This window comes from Pseudophryne corroboree, chromosome 3 (assembly GCF_028390025.1).
Source record: "Pseudophryne corroboree isolate aPseCor3 chromosome 3, aPseCor3.hap2, whole genome shotgun sequence".
NCBI lineage: Eukaryota > Metazoa > Chordata > Amphibia > Anura > Myobatrachidae > Pseudophryne > Pseudophryne corroboree.
In genome coordinates, this window is record NC_086446.1 from 606710341 (window position 1) to 606728042 (window position 17702).

At 43.5% G+C, this 17702-nt stretch overlaps 1 protein-coding gene across 28 annotated transcripts in view; it reads left to right on the forward strand.

Annotated features, from left to right (window-relative positions):
* SORBS1 (sorbin and SH3 domain containing 1) overlaps nucleotides 1-17702 on the forward strand; it is a 696861-nt gene that overhangs the window by 674377 nt on the left and 4782 nt on the right. For 20 of the 28 annotated variants that reach the window (XM_063961529.1, XM_063961528.1, XM_063961530.1 and 17 more), the window contains 5 exons: nucleotides 1230-1928; nucleotides 3349-3459; nucleotides 6190-6288; nucleotides 12002-12061; nucleotides 12478-12668. In XM_063961529.1, coding sequence (XP_063817599.1) covers nucleotides 1230-1928; nucleotides 3349-3459; nucleotides 6190-6288; nucleotides 12002-12061; nucleotides 12478-12668 — 1160 coding nt within the window. The remainder of the gene's footprint in view (nucleotides 1-1229; nucleotides 1929-3348; nucleotides 3460-6189; nucleotides 6289-12001; nucleotides 12062-12477; nucleotides 12669-17702) is intronic. The other 8 variants (XM_063961549.1, XM_063961556.1, XM_063961547.1 and 5 more) reach the window with 6 other exon arrangements.

The window sequence follows — 17702 nt, forward strand, 5'->3', positions numbered from 1 at the left end:
TCATTTGCACACAAATATATAAGTCTCGCATATCAAATGTATTAGTCTATTAGTGCGTCCTAACCCTACTGCGTTGCGACTGAGACGCATTTTCAGTAAAAAAGATGCCTGACGCTAAAATAGTCTCACGGAACCTGGCGCGTTGAGAGGGGCTGTTTGGCAGGACTGCATGATATATGAGGACACAATTGTATATAATAAGTATGACACACATACGGCCCACATATAAGGTGGGATGTAATAGCGTCCAAGATTGCCAGAGGTACGGGATGTGGGCTGATCTCGGACGTTTTTTTAAAGCGACAGTCATTTACAAGGCATGTGACGGGATGTTATGGAGTCCGAGATTGCCAGAGGTGCGGGATGCCGGATGATCGCGGAGGTTTTTTTAAAGAGGCAAACACAAGGCAGAACCATGCCTTGTAAGTAATTGCTCATTTACAAAAATGTCCGAGATCGGCCGGCATCCCGCACCTCCAGCAATGTTGTATGCTATTACATCTCACCTATAATCTACAAAGTATAGTAAAATAATGTTTTTTGATCGAAGGACTCTGCCTGCCACCTAGTGTCCATAAGTGGTAAAGCATTTTTATTTGTCAAATGTATTTTTGGTGGCAGAGTATAATCAGACATCAGACATGACACACATCTAGATAACAAGGTGAACAAAATGTAAATTATTTTGGACAATATTTCTTGACAAAAGGGGGTGGTGGAGACCCCATGCATCTGGTACACTTCCTTGGTCTGCTGGGATTACATTACAGTCATTGTATCCTATGCTTGTCTGTAGGGTTTTAGTAATAATAGTAGAAAAGGTCATTCTTGCATCACTTGTGTTCCCATTAAACCACCAAATGTATTTCAATTGTTGTTGTATTGTGATCAGTGTCTACATCCCAAATTGAATTCAGTGTTGAAGTTACTTTGCAACCCATTCCTTATGATGGATGTTTTTCCAACCCTTTAAAATGTTTTTGAATAATGTGAGGGAAATCTGGCAAAGAGCTGCTACTTAGGCTGGCCACGAGCCTCAACTGAGGTAGTTCATTAGCAGCTAAATATCTGCTTTATGTAAATATCAGAAGAGTATATATTCATTTATGTGAGGAATAAGGTCACCCTAACACTTCATATAAGAAGTTACTGTTTTATTTGTGTGTCATTGTCATTCCCATCGCATTTCCGCCTCTTTATGTATTCTTCTATCTGTTTTCTCTTTTAAGTTTCCTAGTTATGCCAGGCCTCGCACCACTACTCCACCCCATGCCTCTCGCAGAGCTTTCTCTCCAGAAGTGCAGGCTATCACATCCGAATGGATTTCCCTTACAATGGGTGTTGCCCGTAATTGCGGATACACCTCAACCCCCCCACTTCCTCCTTTACCCGAAGCCAGGCTTTGTACCATAGACTATATCACTCCCTCTGCAGCTCCCAGCCCGACACTGTCTTTAACTCCTTCCGTCAGTCTCCATTATTACAATGTGTCTGGTAGATCCACTCCTAACTCTGCCCTCTCTTCAGTGCCCACACTCCCATCCAGGCCACAGTCCTCCACTAGAGTTAGTTACGTCATTTCTCCACACAATGATGAGAAGTTTGTCGGTTCGGTCTCTAGTTATGGAGGCTCTCCCATTCAGCTCCTTGCATCACGTGATACTTTAATCTCAGAGCTCAGTGATGTCCTACGTAATCAGTACATATCGAAGAGCGATGTTGGCTCAGTAGAAAATGGTGAGCATGACGGATGGAAGGCACGTGGTAATAAGACTGGTGACACCCAGGCACTGTCATGCATAAACACTTGTGCACAAGTAGAGCATAAAGCAAATTCCTATGACGAGAGCCAGTTGAGTAAAGAACTCCTTAGCATTGTCAGAGATAACCAGGAGGATGTGAGCAGGTCTCAGGGCAGCCCGGTTAAGGTACATAATGCATGTGTGTGCTCTCAGTTCATGTGCATCAAGACTGAGGTGTGAGGAGACTGTACTGACTTTACTGACGGGTTGTCGTGTTAGACGGGTTTCACGCATTCCTGTTTTACTAACCGTAACTTACTCTCTTGCTCTACATCTAGGTCAGTTCAATAGTTTGAAAGCTGGCATGCGTAGTAGCCTTCGGGCCTAATTCAAGGTTGATCGCAAAGGCTAAATCTTCCTCTAATGGGCAAAACCATGTTGCACTGCAGGTGGGGCAGATGTAACATGTGCAGAGAGAGTTAGATTTGTGTCCAAACTGAAATCTAAATTGCAGTGTAAAAATAAAGCAGCCAGTATTTACTCTGCACAGAAACAGTATAACCCACCCAAATGTCAATCTCTCTGCACATGTTATTTCCGCCCCCCCCCCCCCTGCAGTGCACATGGTTTTGCACATTAGAGATCAACTTTGAATTAGGCCCTATACATTGTAACCTAATTCTTGCAAAATCCATGTGTTTTTATTATACCCATTCACACTGGTGACTTTTTCATAGATTAAAAAAATAAAAATATTCTTGCAATTTCAGAGAATTTTAAAATGAATGTCATTTTCTACTGTAACTCCTGTATCTGCCTATCTACGTTGGCTGTTGCTGCAGCCATCCATATTACTCACAGTTTGTATAAATTAGCAACTGGAATCTATTATTCACTATATAATCCGCCCCATATGTTGGATGTCCTCAGCTACAGGCAGCAGCCAGATGTTGTGTCTGTCTGATCATCCGGTCTGTGTTTTGGTAGTCCTAGGGTGGAACATCTCATGCAGCCCAGAGGCAGGGATTATCAGTGCTCATTCACAACACCCAGGAGGGGGATAGTGCTTATCATTACACATTTAATACATAGTAAAATTAACCCTTCCACTACATAATGTTGTAAATTACTTCAGTATTAACCCCTGCCTTGAATCGGCCTGTGTAGTACACTGCTGATATGGCCCACCTACCTATGATTATTACTCAGACTGCCCACCTACATGTACTAACAGAATATTTAATGCTAAAATACAATGTAGAGCTACCCAAATAATATATCTGTATCCATAGCTTTTTAAGCTCTCACTCACGGTGAGAAGAGTCACTTTGTGAATGTGGCACAGTAGTGAAAGTGCGCCAGTTGCACAGCGGAGAAGACAACAGTTTTATGGTCAGGACCAATCAGTGTTCACGAAAATCCAGGCAGACTGCATGCAGTGATCATGAAATGCAGGCGGGCTACCAGTAACGCTTTCCCCCACATAATTACTGTTTCTACTGGGTATAGGCAATAGCAGCTCTTCTAATGTGCATGGTGTTAAATAACATGAAAAGATTCTGATTATCTGCAGGCTCTTTCTGATGAGCTTTCTTTCCTTTTGAAGACCAACGACACAAACCCACTTTCTTCATCTGTCTATCCTTCTGCACTGTCTTCTTGTCCTGTCACAAAACAACCTCCTCCCAGACTTAGAGGCAGGGTCAGTGTGCCACAGGTAATCAGCTGCATGCACTGCCTGAGAGTGACTATCTGCCTAGCACCCTGAATAGGCATGCATAGCCTTGCAAGAACAGCAGAACAAGCAATATGATTCATTTAAGCACAGTTATACATTCACAAGAAAAAATTTTTTTTGGGTGTAACAAATGTAGCAATGTTTTCAATAGTTTATGTGTGAAAGTGTATACTATAACCTATAACCAGGCAAAGCATAGAATTGTAGCAACACAATATCATCTCATGTAGTAGCTAATTTGTATAGCACCCAATGAGTCGACAATCATGCTTGTACTAATGCTATTGAAACCATGTAAATGCAGATGGAACCAATTGGTCCCAATGACGCTCACCGTCTTTCAGTCATGAGTGGTGTTTTGTTTACTTTCATTCACTGCAAGTGGACACATTGGGGGCAGTTAGGAACCTCCCATACCATATCCCCCAGCCAGACACCACTGCTAGCCCTGGTAAACATTGCATGCCAATCACAGTTGCAGCTTCTATTTCACTCCAGTGAGTAACTAGTTCATAGCTAGACTATCATTTCTACATAAAACTGGGCTCCCAAGCCAGGGATATCTAGAAATGTTCCAGGAGTGTACACTCACTAATCCTGGTGCATTGGGTGTAACAGGAAATGCAATTTCCTTAAAATCATGCCTTGTGTTTGAAACATTCATGTGGTAATAAGGGACCTGTACAGGGTAATATGAGATACATGGGAATCTGAACCGAAAACTACGTTACTACCTTCAAAATGCCATAAAAGGTATTTCAAATACAGTATAAGGAACATCCCTCTGACCCGCAAACTGCCCATTACCCATAGCACACAGCTGCCACTTCTGAAAAGATGCAATGGAGCTGAGAACCTCCATGCACACAAGCATGTAACTACATGCACAGAAAGCAGCTGTATGAAGGTCCAGTAGGAAGAAACTTAGTAACATCCTATGTAACTTCTGTAGACTGCAGGGTAGTCGGTTCTACAATCTGGTGAGTTGTGTACATATACTAGTATGAAGCATTCCGTCATTTTTCTGTTTTCAAATACTATAAAGCTTTCAGCATTTACTGGTCGGCAAATATGTGATTTATTACTTAGATTTGTGAATTAGGTTGTGTAAGCCAAACAGGTTATCACTGTTGCTAGGGGCGTAACTAGAACTTTATGGGCACCATAGCAAAATCCTGAAAGCTCCCCAAAGCCGTTGTCCCTTAGGAGAGCAGGAGAGAGAGAGTGAGAGGAGTGAGAGACAAAGAGGGTGTCAGGGGCAGAGGAGAGGGAGAGAGAGAGAGGGGGGAGTCAGAGAGAGAGAGAGAGAGAGAGGGTTTATGTAAAAAGAGGGAATGAGAGAAAGACAGTGCCAGGGAGCGAGGGGGAGGGATGGACAGTGTCAGGGAGGGAAAGACTGCCGGGATGTCGGAGAGGTAAACCGCAGGGGGTGGTTAGGTTTAGACTGCGGGGGGAGGGTTAGGGTTAGGCTGCGTCCCAGAAGGGTTAGGTTTAGGCTGCGGGGAGGGGGAATTAAGGTTAGGCACCCCGGGGAGGGTTAGGGTTAGGCTGCGCGGGGGGTAGGGTGGGGGGGAGGTAGGTATAGACTTTAGTTTACAAGTAGTGGGATTAGAATTAGCGGGATGCTGCGGTTGGTATTCTGACCGCCGGCATCCAGTCCGCCGACATATCATTCCCAACCCCACACAAGGATTTGTACTCACATGGACTATATAGGACCAGACAACCTCAAAGGTGCAAATCTGTATCCAACCAAAACAACCTTTTGAACATTTGCATTAAGGACCTTATAATGCAGGTAAACTGCGCTGCAGGCCACTAATGCAGCCAAGTCTGAATAAGGCCCTACATGTCATACTTTTATAAGACAGATACGGTAAGAGTGATTTGCTGATTAATTGCAGTAAGCTGCTACACACTTGCAGTAAGCAGTGTTCGGTAATCAGTGGCGCCGAGAGAGAGGGGGAGAGGGTACAAATTACCTGGGCCCAGGTCTGATGGAGGGGCCCAGTGGGGGCCCAGGTCCACGCCTCCTGTGATTACACCTGCCCTGGCTGGGAGGCATGCCATGCTCTTGTGAGTGGATGCTTCTCATGTGCTAGACACGACCCCATAGAGGTGTGGCCATGACCCCAGCATGCTGTGGTCACACCTCCTCCAGGGTGGGCGGGAGGGGCAGGAAGATGTTGTACTGCGGCCCAGGATTTCTCTTGGCAGCCCTGTCGGTAATGGCTTAGTTACTGCCCCCACTCTCATGGAAAACAATGAGCAGAACACATCTCACTAAAGTACCCAGCGTCTATACATAATTGAATGGACGCATGCAGTTATTCTTAATTCTTATATTTTAAATGAGAAATATATGATCTGATTCTGATATATATCTTTAGTTCCATTGATAATGTAGTTCCTCATATTGTGGTTTATGCTGTGTTTAACCAGGTAAAAACAATAGTTCTTGTTTGAGTAACTGCAAAGCATGAAACAGTGACCTACTGTGTATAACCTGTATATATGCAATATGTGGTAGAAATTGTCTGAGTGTGTCTATACTGTAGTTCTTGCATGGAAGATGTACCTTGAGTTTTGTGTGTGTGTGGCAACACAGCATGACTTCTGGCAATCTCTGTGCAATTCTGTCCTTTATATATGGTTTATCATTGCTCATCTCATTCTCATTGTATTTTGTGTTCTTTTACATCTCATTAGCCTTGCAGATCTGACGATGAACAAGCAGCATTGACCTCTAAAAGTCCCGTAATGCTTACAGACTCCCCGGTTAATACCCTTAACTCAAATTCTATTGTGGTAAGCCCATGCAAATTACTTTTACATAACTATCTTTAAACTTACATTTAAAAGAAAAAAATATTCCTTTTATTACCTGTTTTTCCCTTCCTTATACTGGGTCCTGTAAATATATATTACTATAAACTGAGGAATCTCCATTTAAAACACATACTGCATACACATCTGTGTTTTCCCCCTTCCTTTTCTTTTACTATGTATAGTAAATTCTGGGGTCCCACTCAATATAGAAATATACACACACTACACACTCACATCCCTTAATATAAACTGAGGAATCTCCGTATCTCCATTTTTAAACACACATTGATTATACTGGTGCTATGTACATAAGGCGGTACTTGCTCCTCTCAGAAGTCTTGGCAATGTGCCCATAGAAAGGAATAGGAAGATACAAATTAAGGCTATTATAGGGCTAATTCAGATGTGGTTGGAGGTGCTGTCACTGCTGCTTTCTTGCAAGCAGCACTAATAGCTCTGTGGGGTGATGCTGCAGGAGGCATCTATTACAAGCAGACATCTGCTGCTGCAGTAGTAGGGAAGCCAATTTTGGGCCATTTTTTCAATCCCGGGTGTCAGGATTGAAAAATGGCCAATCCCGGGATAACCGGGATTGGCTTTTAGCTATGTGGCCGCCCCACTCCGCCCCGCACGCATAATTCACTATATACCAGGGGCAGGTGGGTGGGGAACATCCTCTGCTCTCTCCTGGCGGCTCCCAGCGGAGTGTGACGGCGCAGTGTGACCTCTCACGCTGCGCTGGGGTGCTGGAAGAAGGAAGCCGGGCAGTGTCTGAGCGTTCTGTGGACGCTCAACGCTGATCCCTCAATCCCCGGGATTGGAGCTTCCAATCCCGGGATTGAATCCCGGCCATTTTTGGCCCTAAATCCCGGGATCCCGCCAATCCCGATCCCGGGATTGGCCACCATATGCAGTAGTGATCCAACCTGCATCCTAGGATGCAGCATCGGATCACTTACTATCAGGCGGCTTGCAGCACCCATGGGGACGCACAAGCCACCCGTTGCAGAGGCCAGGAAATCTCTATGCAACCACGGAGATCCCTGACCTCTTCCCACCCCCTAAACGGCAGCTACATGCCTCCGTTTTGGGTAAACTGAGGCCACTGTCGCCCCCTTTCCGTCCCTCCAAATGACAGCAGACTGTCAATCACTGATAGTTGCAAATTACTGATAATCAGTACTTTACGACACACAAAGCAACTCCAACCACATCTGAATAACCCCCTTTAAGCACATGAATTTAGTTATGTAGTAGTTATTCACCAACCAGTTGTCTTTAGGTGGGTAAAAAGATGATCTTATCTGATTGTTCAACTAAAAAAAAAAAGTACGTCAAATTCATAGAACAAATGAACAGCTTGTTCTCCCACATTTGTCTGCTGGCATATTAGAAATTGGTCACTGCTGAGAGATGTCTGCATATGACAGTAAATCATGCCTCATAAGACCATTGCACACATTGCTGTCATTTTACAAATATCCATATTTGTGTCTCATCAAAATTTTACTTTGTGGCTTCACATAGATCACTGATAAAATCTTCACTCCATACAATATCTTACATTATAGTTTTTCTATGTATTACGTCACAAAAAAAAAAAAAAAAACAGAAAGAAGAAAAAATAGTGACGTACAGTATTGTAGAGAATCGGTCAAGATACCGCCGCTCGGGATCCCAGTGATCAGAATACCGACACCAGAATCCCGAGGGGTGGTACAATGCCGACACTGGGATACTGGCACGGCAGGCTATTCTCCCTTTGTGGGTGTCCATGACACCCATAGAGGGTGAATATAACCTGTGGTGAGTACAGCAAGCCACTGTGCCCACAGCGTGGCGAGCGCAGTGAGCCCACAAGGGGCTTTCGAGCGCTCACCCTACTGACCGGGATGCCACTGTTGGTATACTGAAGGCCGGTATCCTGGTCAGCGGTAATTCATACTGAATCCGTATTGTCACATCTTTGTTTTGTTTAAATGCGTGAGCACATTTTCACTTACGTTATTAATATGTCATTCTAATTCTATAACTGATATATTGGAACCAGGTCAGATATTGTCACAAGACAGCAAAGACTGTTCTTAAATAATTATTTTTCACAACAGTATAATTGACACATTCAGTAAGCACTAGGAATGTGGATAAAACACATACAAAACTAATTGGTGCTTTAATAATGTGTTTTTAATTAATTTTCCATATGCTGTTTTTTTGCCAATACAAAGGCATACAAAACAGAGTGTGCTGCTTTCTGAAATGTTAAATGTACCAATACAATTTTAGAACATGATGGGAATGGCGTCACTGACGTGTTTGTTGATGTTTTTTTAACACTTATATTAATGTCAGTCAGTAGCTATTTACTTGCACTAAGTTAGTTAGTTCTAGTTGCTGATTTTATATGGTGTAAGAAACATATGCACCATTTCATATTAACTCTTCAGGATCACTACAGTAAACACACACACACAACCACTGGTGTCTTTGAAACATATCCCACTTGGATATTAAGTCCGGATTTACTTCAGGCTTAAATCTTCAATTAGCCCTGAAACAGTGACGGGGCTCTTCAATTGCGATAAGCCTGCGCTTAGGAGGCTCAAACAGAAGTCTGCAATAAGTAGGGCTTTCTGCCATTATCACGGCTACTGGGAATGCGTAAACCCATAGGTCAAGGCACTTATACTGGAATTTATACGTTAATGAGCATTAGCAGTGGATTTACCATGTGAGAAAGATGGCTTGTAATTGAATAGCTCCAGACTTAGAATTCTGAGGCTACTAGCACCATTCCTTACGCAGTAAGCGTGAGCCTGATTCAATTTGGCCCTAAACGGAATTTTTTTCTCATCAAGTCCCAGATTTACCAAGCCTTGGAGAGTGATAAATAGCACGGTGATAAAGTGCCAGCCAATCAGCTCCTAACTGTCATGTCACAGGCTGTGTTTGAAAAATGACAGTTAGGAGCTGATTGGCTGGCACTTTATCACCGTGCTATTTATCACTCTCCAAGGCTTGATTAATCTGGGCCTAAATTTTCATAAACCGCACATTCTTCTTTTCTAAACTAGCTTCTCTATGGCTCTGCACTATCTTACATAGAGGGCCTTTAATGAGCGTATATACATACAGCAGTTGCAACGGTTACAACTTCCAGCAACCGTACAAGATCTTATTTGTCTACAGTCATTTTATTTTTTTCCTATGTTTTAAGATTTGCCTACATATATTGCATTTTCCTTTCTGTAGATTACATGAAACATTCACTATGTTTTCTTTTTACTTTAATATTTATTCAAGGTGACTAGCTGAGATATAATAGATACATAATATTATGCCTCACATAGTTGTACATTTTTCCAAGACCAAATGGGAAGTAGCCTACAGGAAATTGTTCAGCTTCTGAGAAATAGATGTAGCTTGGTTGGGATTGCTTTGCCATAGCACATTCTAATTTGTACCAATTTTCCAATAGCAATTGTTGATGTTGGGAATTGTAGCCAGCCATAGTGCACCGGGACAGTAATGCATAGGACATACTGGTATTTATAAACCACTACCCAGTAGCAGGGTCTCCCTGGCAATTAGTCAAGCATAGGCAACTACAGTAGAATGAGGTTAAAGAAAGACTGGTTTAGAGCAGTAAATACAAGGTATTCTGGAATACACAGATATTATATTTACATACATTTTATTTTTAACAATTATATAAAAAATTCTAAAAAACAAAAAAACTGACTGTGCCACTTCTCACTACCAAGCATACCAATACATTAAGTTACAGGACTTTGTGTAAGAAGACCTTGGGGCTGATTCCGAGTTGCACGTCTTACCAATGTCGGGTGCAGTGGAGCAATGGGCATGCTTTTAAGGGCCTGGTTCAGAGATGGAGACTAATACAATTGCAAGTGCAATTTTCTCGGGTTCGCAACTGCTGATATCAGAAAGTGAAACTTCCGCCCGGAAATGGAAAGAGACGCTCACCGTAGCTATCTCAGCTCATTCGCAATTGCATACACATTCGCAGCCCATATGCAAGATCAGGGAAGATCAGGCTTAAGGATAGCCCTATGTATACGTAGACTAGACACGGCAGTAGCGATGCAGGCGCCATGTTTTTGCATGTAAGAAGTCACAGCTGACCGCAGATACACACCCGAAAAATGGCCATGCCGCGTCTGCGTTTTCCTAACCGCTCCCCGTTACTTCCCTAAACGGTTACTTCCTGTCAATCACCATGCAATGAAATCCTCATTGTGAGCAGGATCGCAGCTGTTCCTTGATGCATGCGCAATGCAATTGCAGCACATGTGCAGTCTTCGGATAATCGCTCAGTTGTGTAGAACATCGGCATTGTGTCCATCTGTGAATCAGGTCTGAAGTCAAATAGTTGCAGTACTGTTTAAGATGCACGTGGGTCTATTAACTATAGATCGATTTTGATTGATTTCAGATCAATTCAGATTGAACTTAAACAATGTTTTGCTTCCAGGGTTAAAACACACATTTGCTAGCAGATGATTTTTTTTATACAGGTTGAGTATCCCTTATCCAAAATGCTTGGGACCAGAGGTATTTTGGATATGGGATTTTTCCGTATTTTGGAATAATTGCATACCATAATGAGATGTCATGGTGATGGGACCTAAATCTAAGCACAGAATGCATTTATATTACATATACACCTTATACACACAGCCTGAAGGTCATTTTAGACAATATTTTTTATAACTTTGTGCATTAAACAAAGTGTGTGTACATTCACACAATTCATTTATGTTTCATATACACCTTATACACACAGCCTGAAGGTCATTTAATACAATATTTTTAATAACTGTGTGTATTAAACAAAGTTTGTGTACATTGAGTCATCAAAAAACAAAGGTTTCACTATCTCACTCTCACTCAAAAAAGTCCGTATTTCGGAATATTCCGTATTTCGGAATATTTGGATATGGGATACTCAACCTGTATTAGCTTTTAAATGTTAGTAAATATGTGTTTTAACCCTGGAAGCACAACGTTGATTAAAATCATCTGAAAGTGATCGTAAATCGACCAACATCGACCTTTAGTAAATATACCCCTTGGTGTCTGAAATGTATTAGAAATATATTGGGAGTCCCTGGTCGGTGATTATTTGGTGGGTAATCAGTTGCACGAAGAGGCTGCATCTTATGGGAATGTCGCTGTGGTTGCTTACAAAGACGCTTCGCCACTGACATTGGAGGCCATACTCTGACAGAAAATCTGCACCCAGCATAGCGCTGGTGCAAGTTTCCGTGGTGCATCCCATGGTAGCATCTAAAAAAGCACCAAGCAGAATATGAGAATCTAAAGACAATCAGAGTGGGTGTCTCTGTCCTTGCACATTTGGATGCGCTGATGTACACCAGGGAAGGGCTTTGTAGCAACAGTAGCATAAAGTAGTAGACGAGACTGTGGCAAAAGACGTGACTGTGTCCCACTCGGAATCAGCCCCCTACAATGCAAGGCAGGAGGGAGATAACCTAGAAACAAAAAATCCCCAAGAAAATGATCATTATTGCAGTGTTACAAGAAGACAACCCCTGGACTGGAATTACCAATCACAACTGTCTTATAGTATTGTGTGCCTTTATGTGTCTCCCTATAACCAAATAACCCTTGCTAAATGTGTCCCTTATAATGTGCTTGATGACCACAGCAGCCTCATCATACACTGACCACAGGACCAGACCTCACAGAGTCTGAAAAGAGCTATGTGGTAAGAGATCCTTGATGCGGTGGATATAGACAGGCCACTGGTGCATTGTTTGACTTCTGTCTGTGTTAATCTGTGTGTTTCTGTTTCTCAATACAAATAATATACTCTCTCCTGCTACGCCTGCACTTTGAATCCTACCGGCAGTAATGCATGACAGAGCCAAGCTCACCAATGTTTATTTGCTAGAATGAGAGCATTTTCTAACAGCAACATGCTAACTGCATCAGGCTGTCCACAGCTTCTTGTATATATCTGTACTAAATTCAACCTTCTTCTGTATCTTGCCATGCTTACCCCTGGACTCCACTTCATGGACTTAATGGGATCTACACTTCTGTTGTGTACTGGACTTATCTGATGCACTCTGGAATGTCTCCGTCTTTCCTTGTCTCTTTTCTCTTGTTGACTGACGGCAGGAAGCGGTCTGCAATGAGATAATAAGCATTGCAGAGAAATCAGTCCGCTATTGCAGTACTATCTCTCACCCCTTTGACTATCGACACAAAGTCTCTTCCTATGACAATAAACAATGTTTAATCATTTCTCAGCAACCTCAAGCACAGCAGAGAAGGGACAGCATAGAGCGGAGTCAGACACCACAAGATGCGTAAGTAACCAAATCATTTTCTTTGTTTCTACAGAACACCAATAAAGATAAATGTTCAACCATAGAATGAGTTTCCATTCGTAAGCCTCATGGTAACGTCGTACACTGATGATGGTGAGCTTAGCCTCATGGAGGCGCTGTATACTGATGATGGTGAGCTAAGTCTCATTGAGACATTGTACATTGATGATGGTGAGCTAAGCCTCATGGAGGCGCTGTACACTGATGATGGTGGCTTAAGCCTCATTGAGACGTTGTACACTGATAATGGTGAGCTAAGACTCATGGAGGCGTTGTACACTGATGATGGAAAATTAAACTTTATGGAATTGTTGTACGCTGATGATGATGAGCTAAGCCTCATTGAGGTGTTGTACTCTGATAATGGTGAGTTAAGCCTCATGGAGGCGTTGTACACTGATGATGGTGAGCTAAGCCTCATGGAGGTGTTGTACACTGATTATGGTGAGCTAAGCTTCATGGAGGCGTTGTACATTGGCGAAGGTGAGCTAAGCCTCATAGAGGCATTGTAAAGTGATGATGCTGAGCCAAGCCTCATGGAGGTGCTGTACACTGGTGATGGTGAATTAAGCCTCATTGAGATGTTGTACATTGACGATGGTGAGCTAAGCCTCATGGAGGCATTGTAAACTGATGATGGTGAGCTAAGCCTCATGGAGGCGTTGTACTCTGATAATGGTGAGTTAAGCCTCATGGAGGCATTGTACACTGAGGGTGAGCTTAAGCCTCATTGAGACATTGTACACTGATGATGGTGAGCTAAGCCTCATGAAGGCGTTGTACACTGATAGTGAGCTTAAGCCTCATGGAGGCATTGTACACTGATGATGGTGAGGTAAGCCTCATGGAGGCATTGTATACTGATGATGGTAAATAAAGCCTCATGGAGGCGTTGTACATTGATGATGGTGAGCCAAGCATCATGGAGGTGTTGTACACTGATGATGGTGAGCTAAGCCTCATGGAGGCATTGTATAATGATGATGGTGCGCTAAGCCTCATGGAGGTGTTATACTCTATGATGGTGAGCTAAGCCTCATGGAGGCGTTGTACACTGATGATGGTGAGCTTAGACTCATGAAGGCGTTGTACACTGATGGTGAGTTCTAGCTTTATTTTATGGGTTTTCTTTGTTTTTCTTTTTAACTTTGATTTCCTTTGATATAATGGGCAGGAGTTTTGAAACTGGTGGCAAAGTTACATCACCAAGAGTCACAATCTTGTTGCTTACTTGAGCACCACTGCCCTGTGGGGATGCAAAGAGCTGAATACTATGCTTTTCCGATAGGAACACCAGTCCTGCACTGACCTACCTGGAGCTGGCTTTTACTGTAGCGAGTTGTCTCTCTGTGCTAGTAGAAACAAGCACGACTGGCCAGAGGTGGTGATGATTGACGATTTCCTCTCTTTTCTCTCTCTTTAACTTTTATTTTTTGTAAACACTACAGCATCAGTAGAAACCTCTATTGCATAGCTTGTGTCAGTTCAGCAAGCAAATGACAGTTATCTCCACTCAGACAAGCAAATGCTACTGATTTTTGAGTCAAACAAGGACACAATCCTAGGGGGTCATTCCGAGTTGATCGCTCGCTAGCTACCTTTTGCAGCGCTGCAATCAGATAGTTGCCGCCTATAGGGGAGTGTATTTTCGCTTTGCAAGTGTGCGAACGCCTGTGCAGCCGAGCTCTGCAAAAACATTTTGTGCAGTTTCTGAGTAGACCTGAACTTACTCAGCCCTTGCGATCACTTCAGCATGTCTGGTCCGGGAATTGACATCAGACACCCGCCCTGCAAACACTTGGACACGCCTGCGTTTTCCCAAACACTTTCAGAAAACAGTCAGTTGACACGCATAAATGCCCTCTTTCTGTCAATCTCCTTGCGATCAGCTGTGCGAATGGATTCTTCGTTAAATCCATCGCTCAGCAACGATCCGCTTTGTACCCGTACGACATGTCTGTGCATTGCGGTGCATATGCATGCGCAGTAGTGACCTGATCGATTCGCTGTGAAAAACGGCAGCGTGCGATCAGGTCGGAATAAAACCCTTTGTCATTTCATTCACAATGCACTGTACACTTCTCACTCATCTAGTATTTATTTATTTATTATTACCAGTTATTTATATAGCGCACACATATTCCACAGCGCTTTACAGAGAATATTGGACCATTCACATCAGTCCTTGCCCCGGTGGAGCTTACAATCTATGGGGGTCATTCCGAGTTGATCGTACGATCATAAACTCAGACATGCGGGGGGACGCCCAGCACAGGGCTAGTCCGCCCCGCATGTCAGTGCAGCCCCCCCCCCCCCCGCAGAAGTGCAAAGGCATCGCACAGCGGCGATGCCTTTGCACTTCAAGAGTAGCTCCTGGCCAGCGCAGCTTTAGCGTGCTGGCCGGGAGCTACTCATCGCTCCCCGGCCTGCAGTGGCTGCGCGTGACGTCACGCAGCTGCTGCGGGCCACTCCCCGCATAGTCCGGCCACGCCTGCGTTGGTCGGACCGCGCCCACACTCCGCCGTTTCGCCCCCTCTCGTCCATCGACTGCCTCTGCCTGTCAATCAGGCAGAGGCGATCGTAGCACAGCGATGGGCGGCCATGCGCCGGCGCAGTTCTGACCCGATCGCTACGCTGCGAAAAACTGCAGCGTGCGATCGGGTCAGAACGACCCCCTATATTCCCTACCACAGAGGTTCCCAAACTGTGTGCCTTGGCTCCCTGAGGTGCCTCGGGACACTTGCAGGGGTGCTCTGGGTTGGTGGTCCAGGACCAATTCAAATTATTCATGGTCAATATAATAGGCAAAACCAGTGCTGGTGGCTGCCAGTCATAAAATATGTGGCCAAACAGAAGCAAATCTTGTCCCTCACCACACAACTGACCCTAAGGATGACATATAAACGCAATCTACTTAATGTAATATTTCTTTCTAAATTCCTCAATAAGAAATGTTTGGCCTAGGGGTGCCGTGAAAAAAAATCTGATATTCTAGGGCGCCGTGATTCAAAAAAGTTTGGAAACCACTGCCCTACCACATGCACACGCACACACTTAAACACTAGGGTTAGTTTTTGTTGGGACCCAATTAGCCTTTCAGTATATTTTTGGATTGTGGGAGGAAACCGGAGTACCCAGAGAAAACCCACGCAAGTACGGGGAGAATATACAAACTCCCCACAGTTAGGGCCAAGGTGGGAATCGGACCCATGACCTCAGTAATATAAATATATATATATATATACATAGAAATCAAACAGATGTCTGGCACTCACGCTTGGTAGAAACAACGGGTCCTGGTGCCTAACCTCTCCGGAAGAGCATGTAGGAAAACGTATGGTGGCACTCAGGAAGAAAGACAACACAGACAACGCTGGTGCAGTCAACGTTTCAGGGATAGCTCCCTTTTATCAAGACACGACCAGCCAACTGTGATACATAAAATATATATACATACCGGCAACCAGCTCCTCTCCAATCGCGTGGCTCAAGCCGCCTCCCCCAAACGCCGGGCAAAAACGTCATCTGCACTGGCCGGCGCCGAGAATCGACGTCGGGCAGGCAGGGGGTGCGGGCTGGTCCACACGTCAGAGCGTTGCTAGGCAACCATAAACTACAGACAGTGAGAACGAACAAGTACAAAAATATATGTAATACAGACCCGAAAACCAATAAAAAACATGGAAAACACCTAAACAAGAGTTGTTACATACCCGGTGACACGTTATTATAGCAGAGATCTAAAATAATGACATTAAACGGAATCATGATCCAAATGCTATAGCTGAGTAACCATGAGCCAGGTGAGCAATGTCATTGCTTCCAGAATGGAGCAATGTACTGGGCAACATTATAATGTTGCCCAGTACATTGCTCCATTCTGGAAGCAATGACATTGCTCACCTGGCTCATGGTTACTCAGCTATAGCATTTGGATCATGATTCCGTTTAATGTCATTATTTTAGATCTCTGCTATAATAACGTGTCACCGGGTATGTAACAACTCTTGTTTAGGTGTTTTCCATGTTTTTTATTGGTTTTCGGGTCTGTATTACATATATTTTTGTACTTGTTCGTTCTCACTGTCTGTAGTTTATGGTTGCCTAGCAACGCTCTGACGTGTGGACCAGCCCGCACCCCCTGCCTGCCCGACGTCGATTCTCGGCGCCGGCCAGTGCAGATGACGTTTTTGCCCGGCGTTTGGGGGAGGCGGCTTGAGCCACGCGATTGGAGAGGAGCTGGTTGCCGGTATGTATATATATTTTATGTATCACAGTTGGCTGGTCGTGTCTTGATAAAAGGGAGCTATCCCTGAAACGTTGACTGCACCAGCGTTGTCTGTGTTGTCTTTCTTCCTGAGTGCCACCATACGTTTTCCTATATATATACATATATATATATATATATATATATATATATATAGTGCAATTCTCACACCATCTGCAGGTAGAAATAAGTATTGAATTGTTAATATTGCTCTCTTGTGACACACACTTGACAATGATGGGCTATATTTTAGTAGAAAAGTCGCCGCTTCTCGGTGGGTTGGAGCTTAAAATGTAAAGCTGCGCTAACATTAACTGTCAAGTACTGTCTAACTTTCAGGATAGATGAATCATTTAAAGACATATAAAAACTATATGAATTTGAGGTGTATATAGCTAGGTTGAAATTAGACATTTTTTTTCTTGCTGAAGAAGGGAGCTTGGATTGTACTGACATGCCTTAATACTGACATCACACTTTAGAAGATTAGTGTTTACCTCAGTGTATTCTCATTTTTTGTTCACTTCTCATTGTATTGGATATGAGATCTTTCCACAGCATGAAAGGCATGATGTCACCTTGTGTGGAATGACCTCTGACCTATTTGTGGAATAGGAAATAACAATGAAACCAATGACTGGGGCATACCCTTCCTTAGCCTCCAGCATTGTCTCATTTTTTCCATTACATACAGGAGGAATGTGACTCCGAATACTGAAGAGATTAGCTGGAAATGCTAGATATTA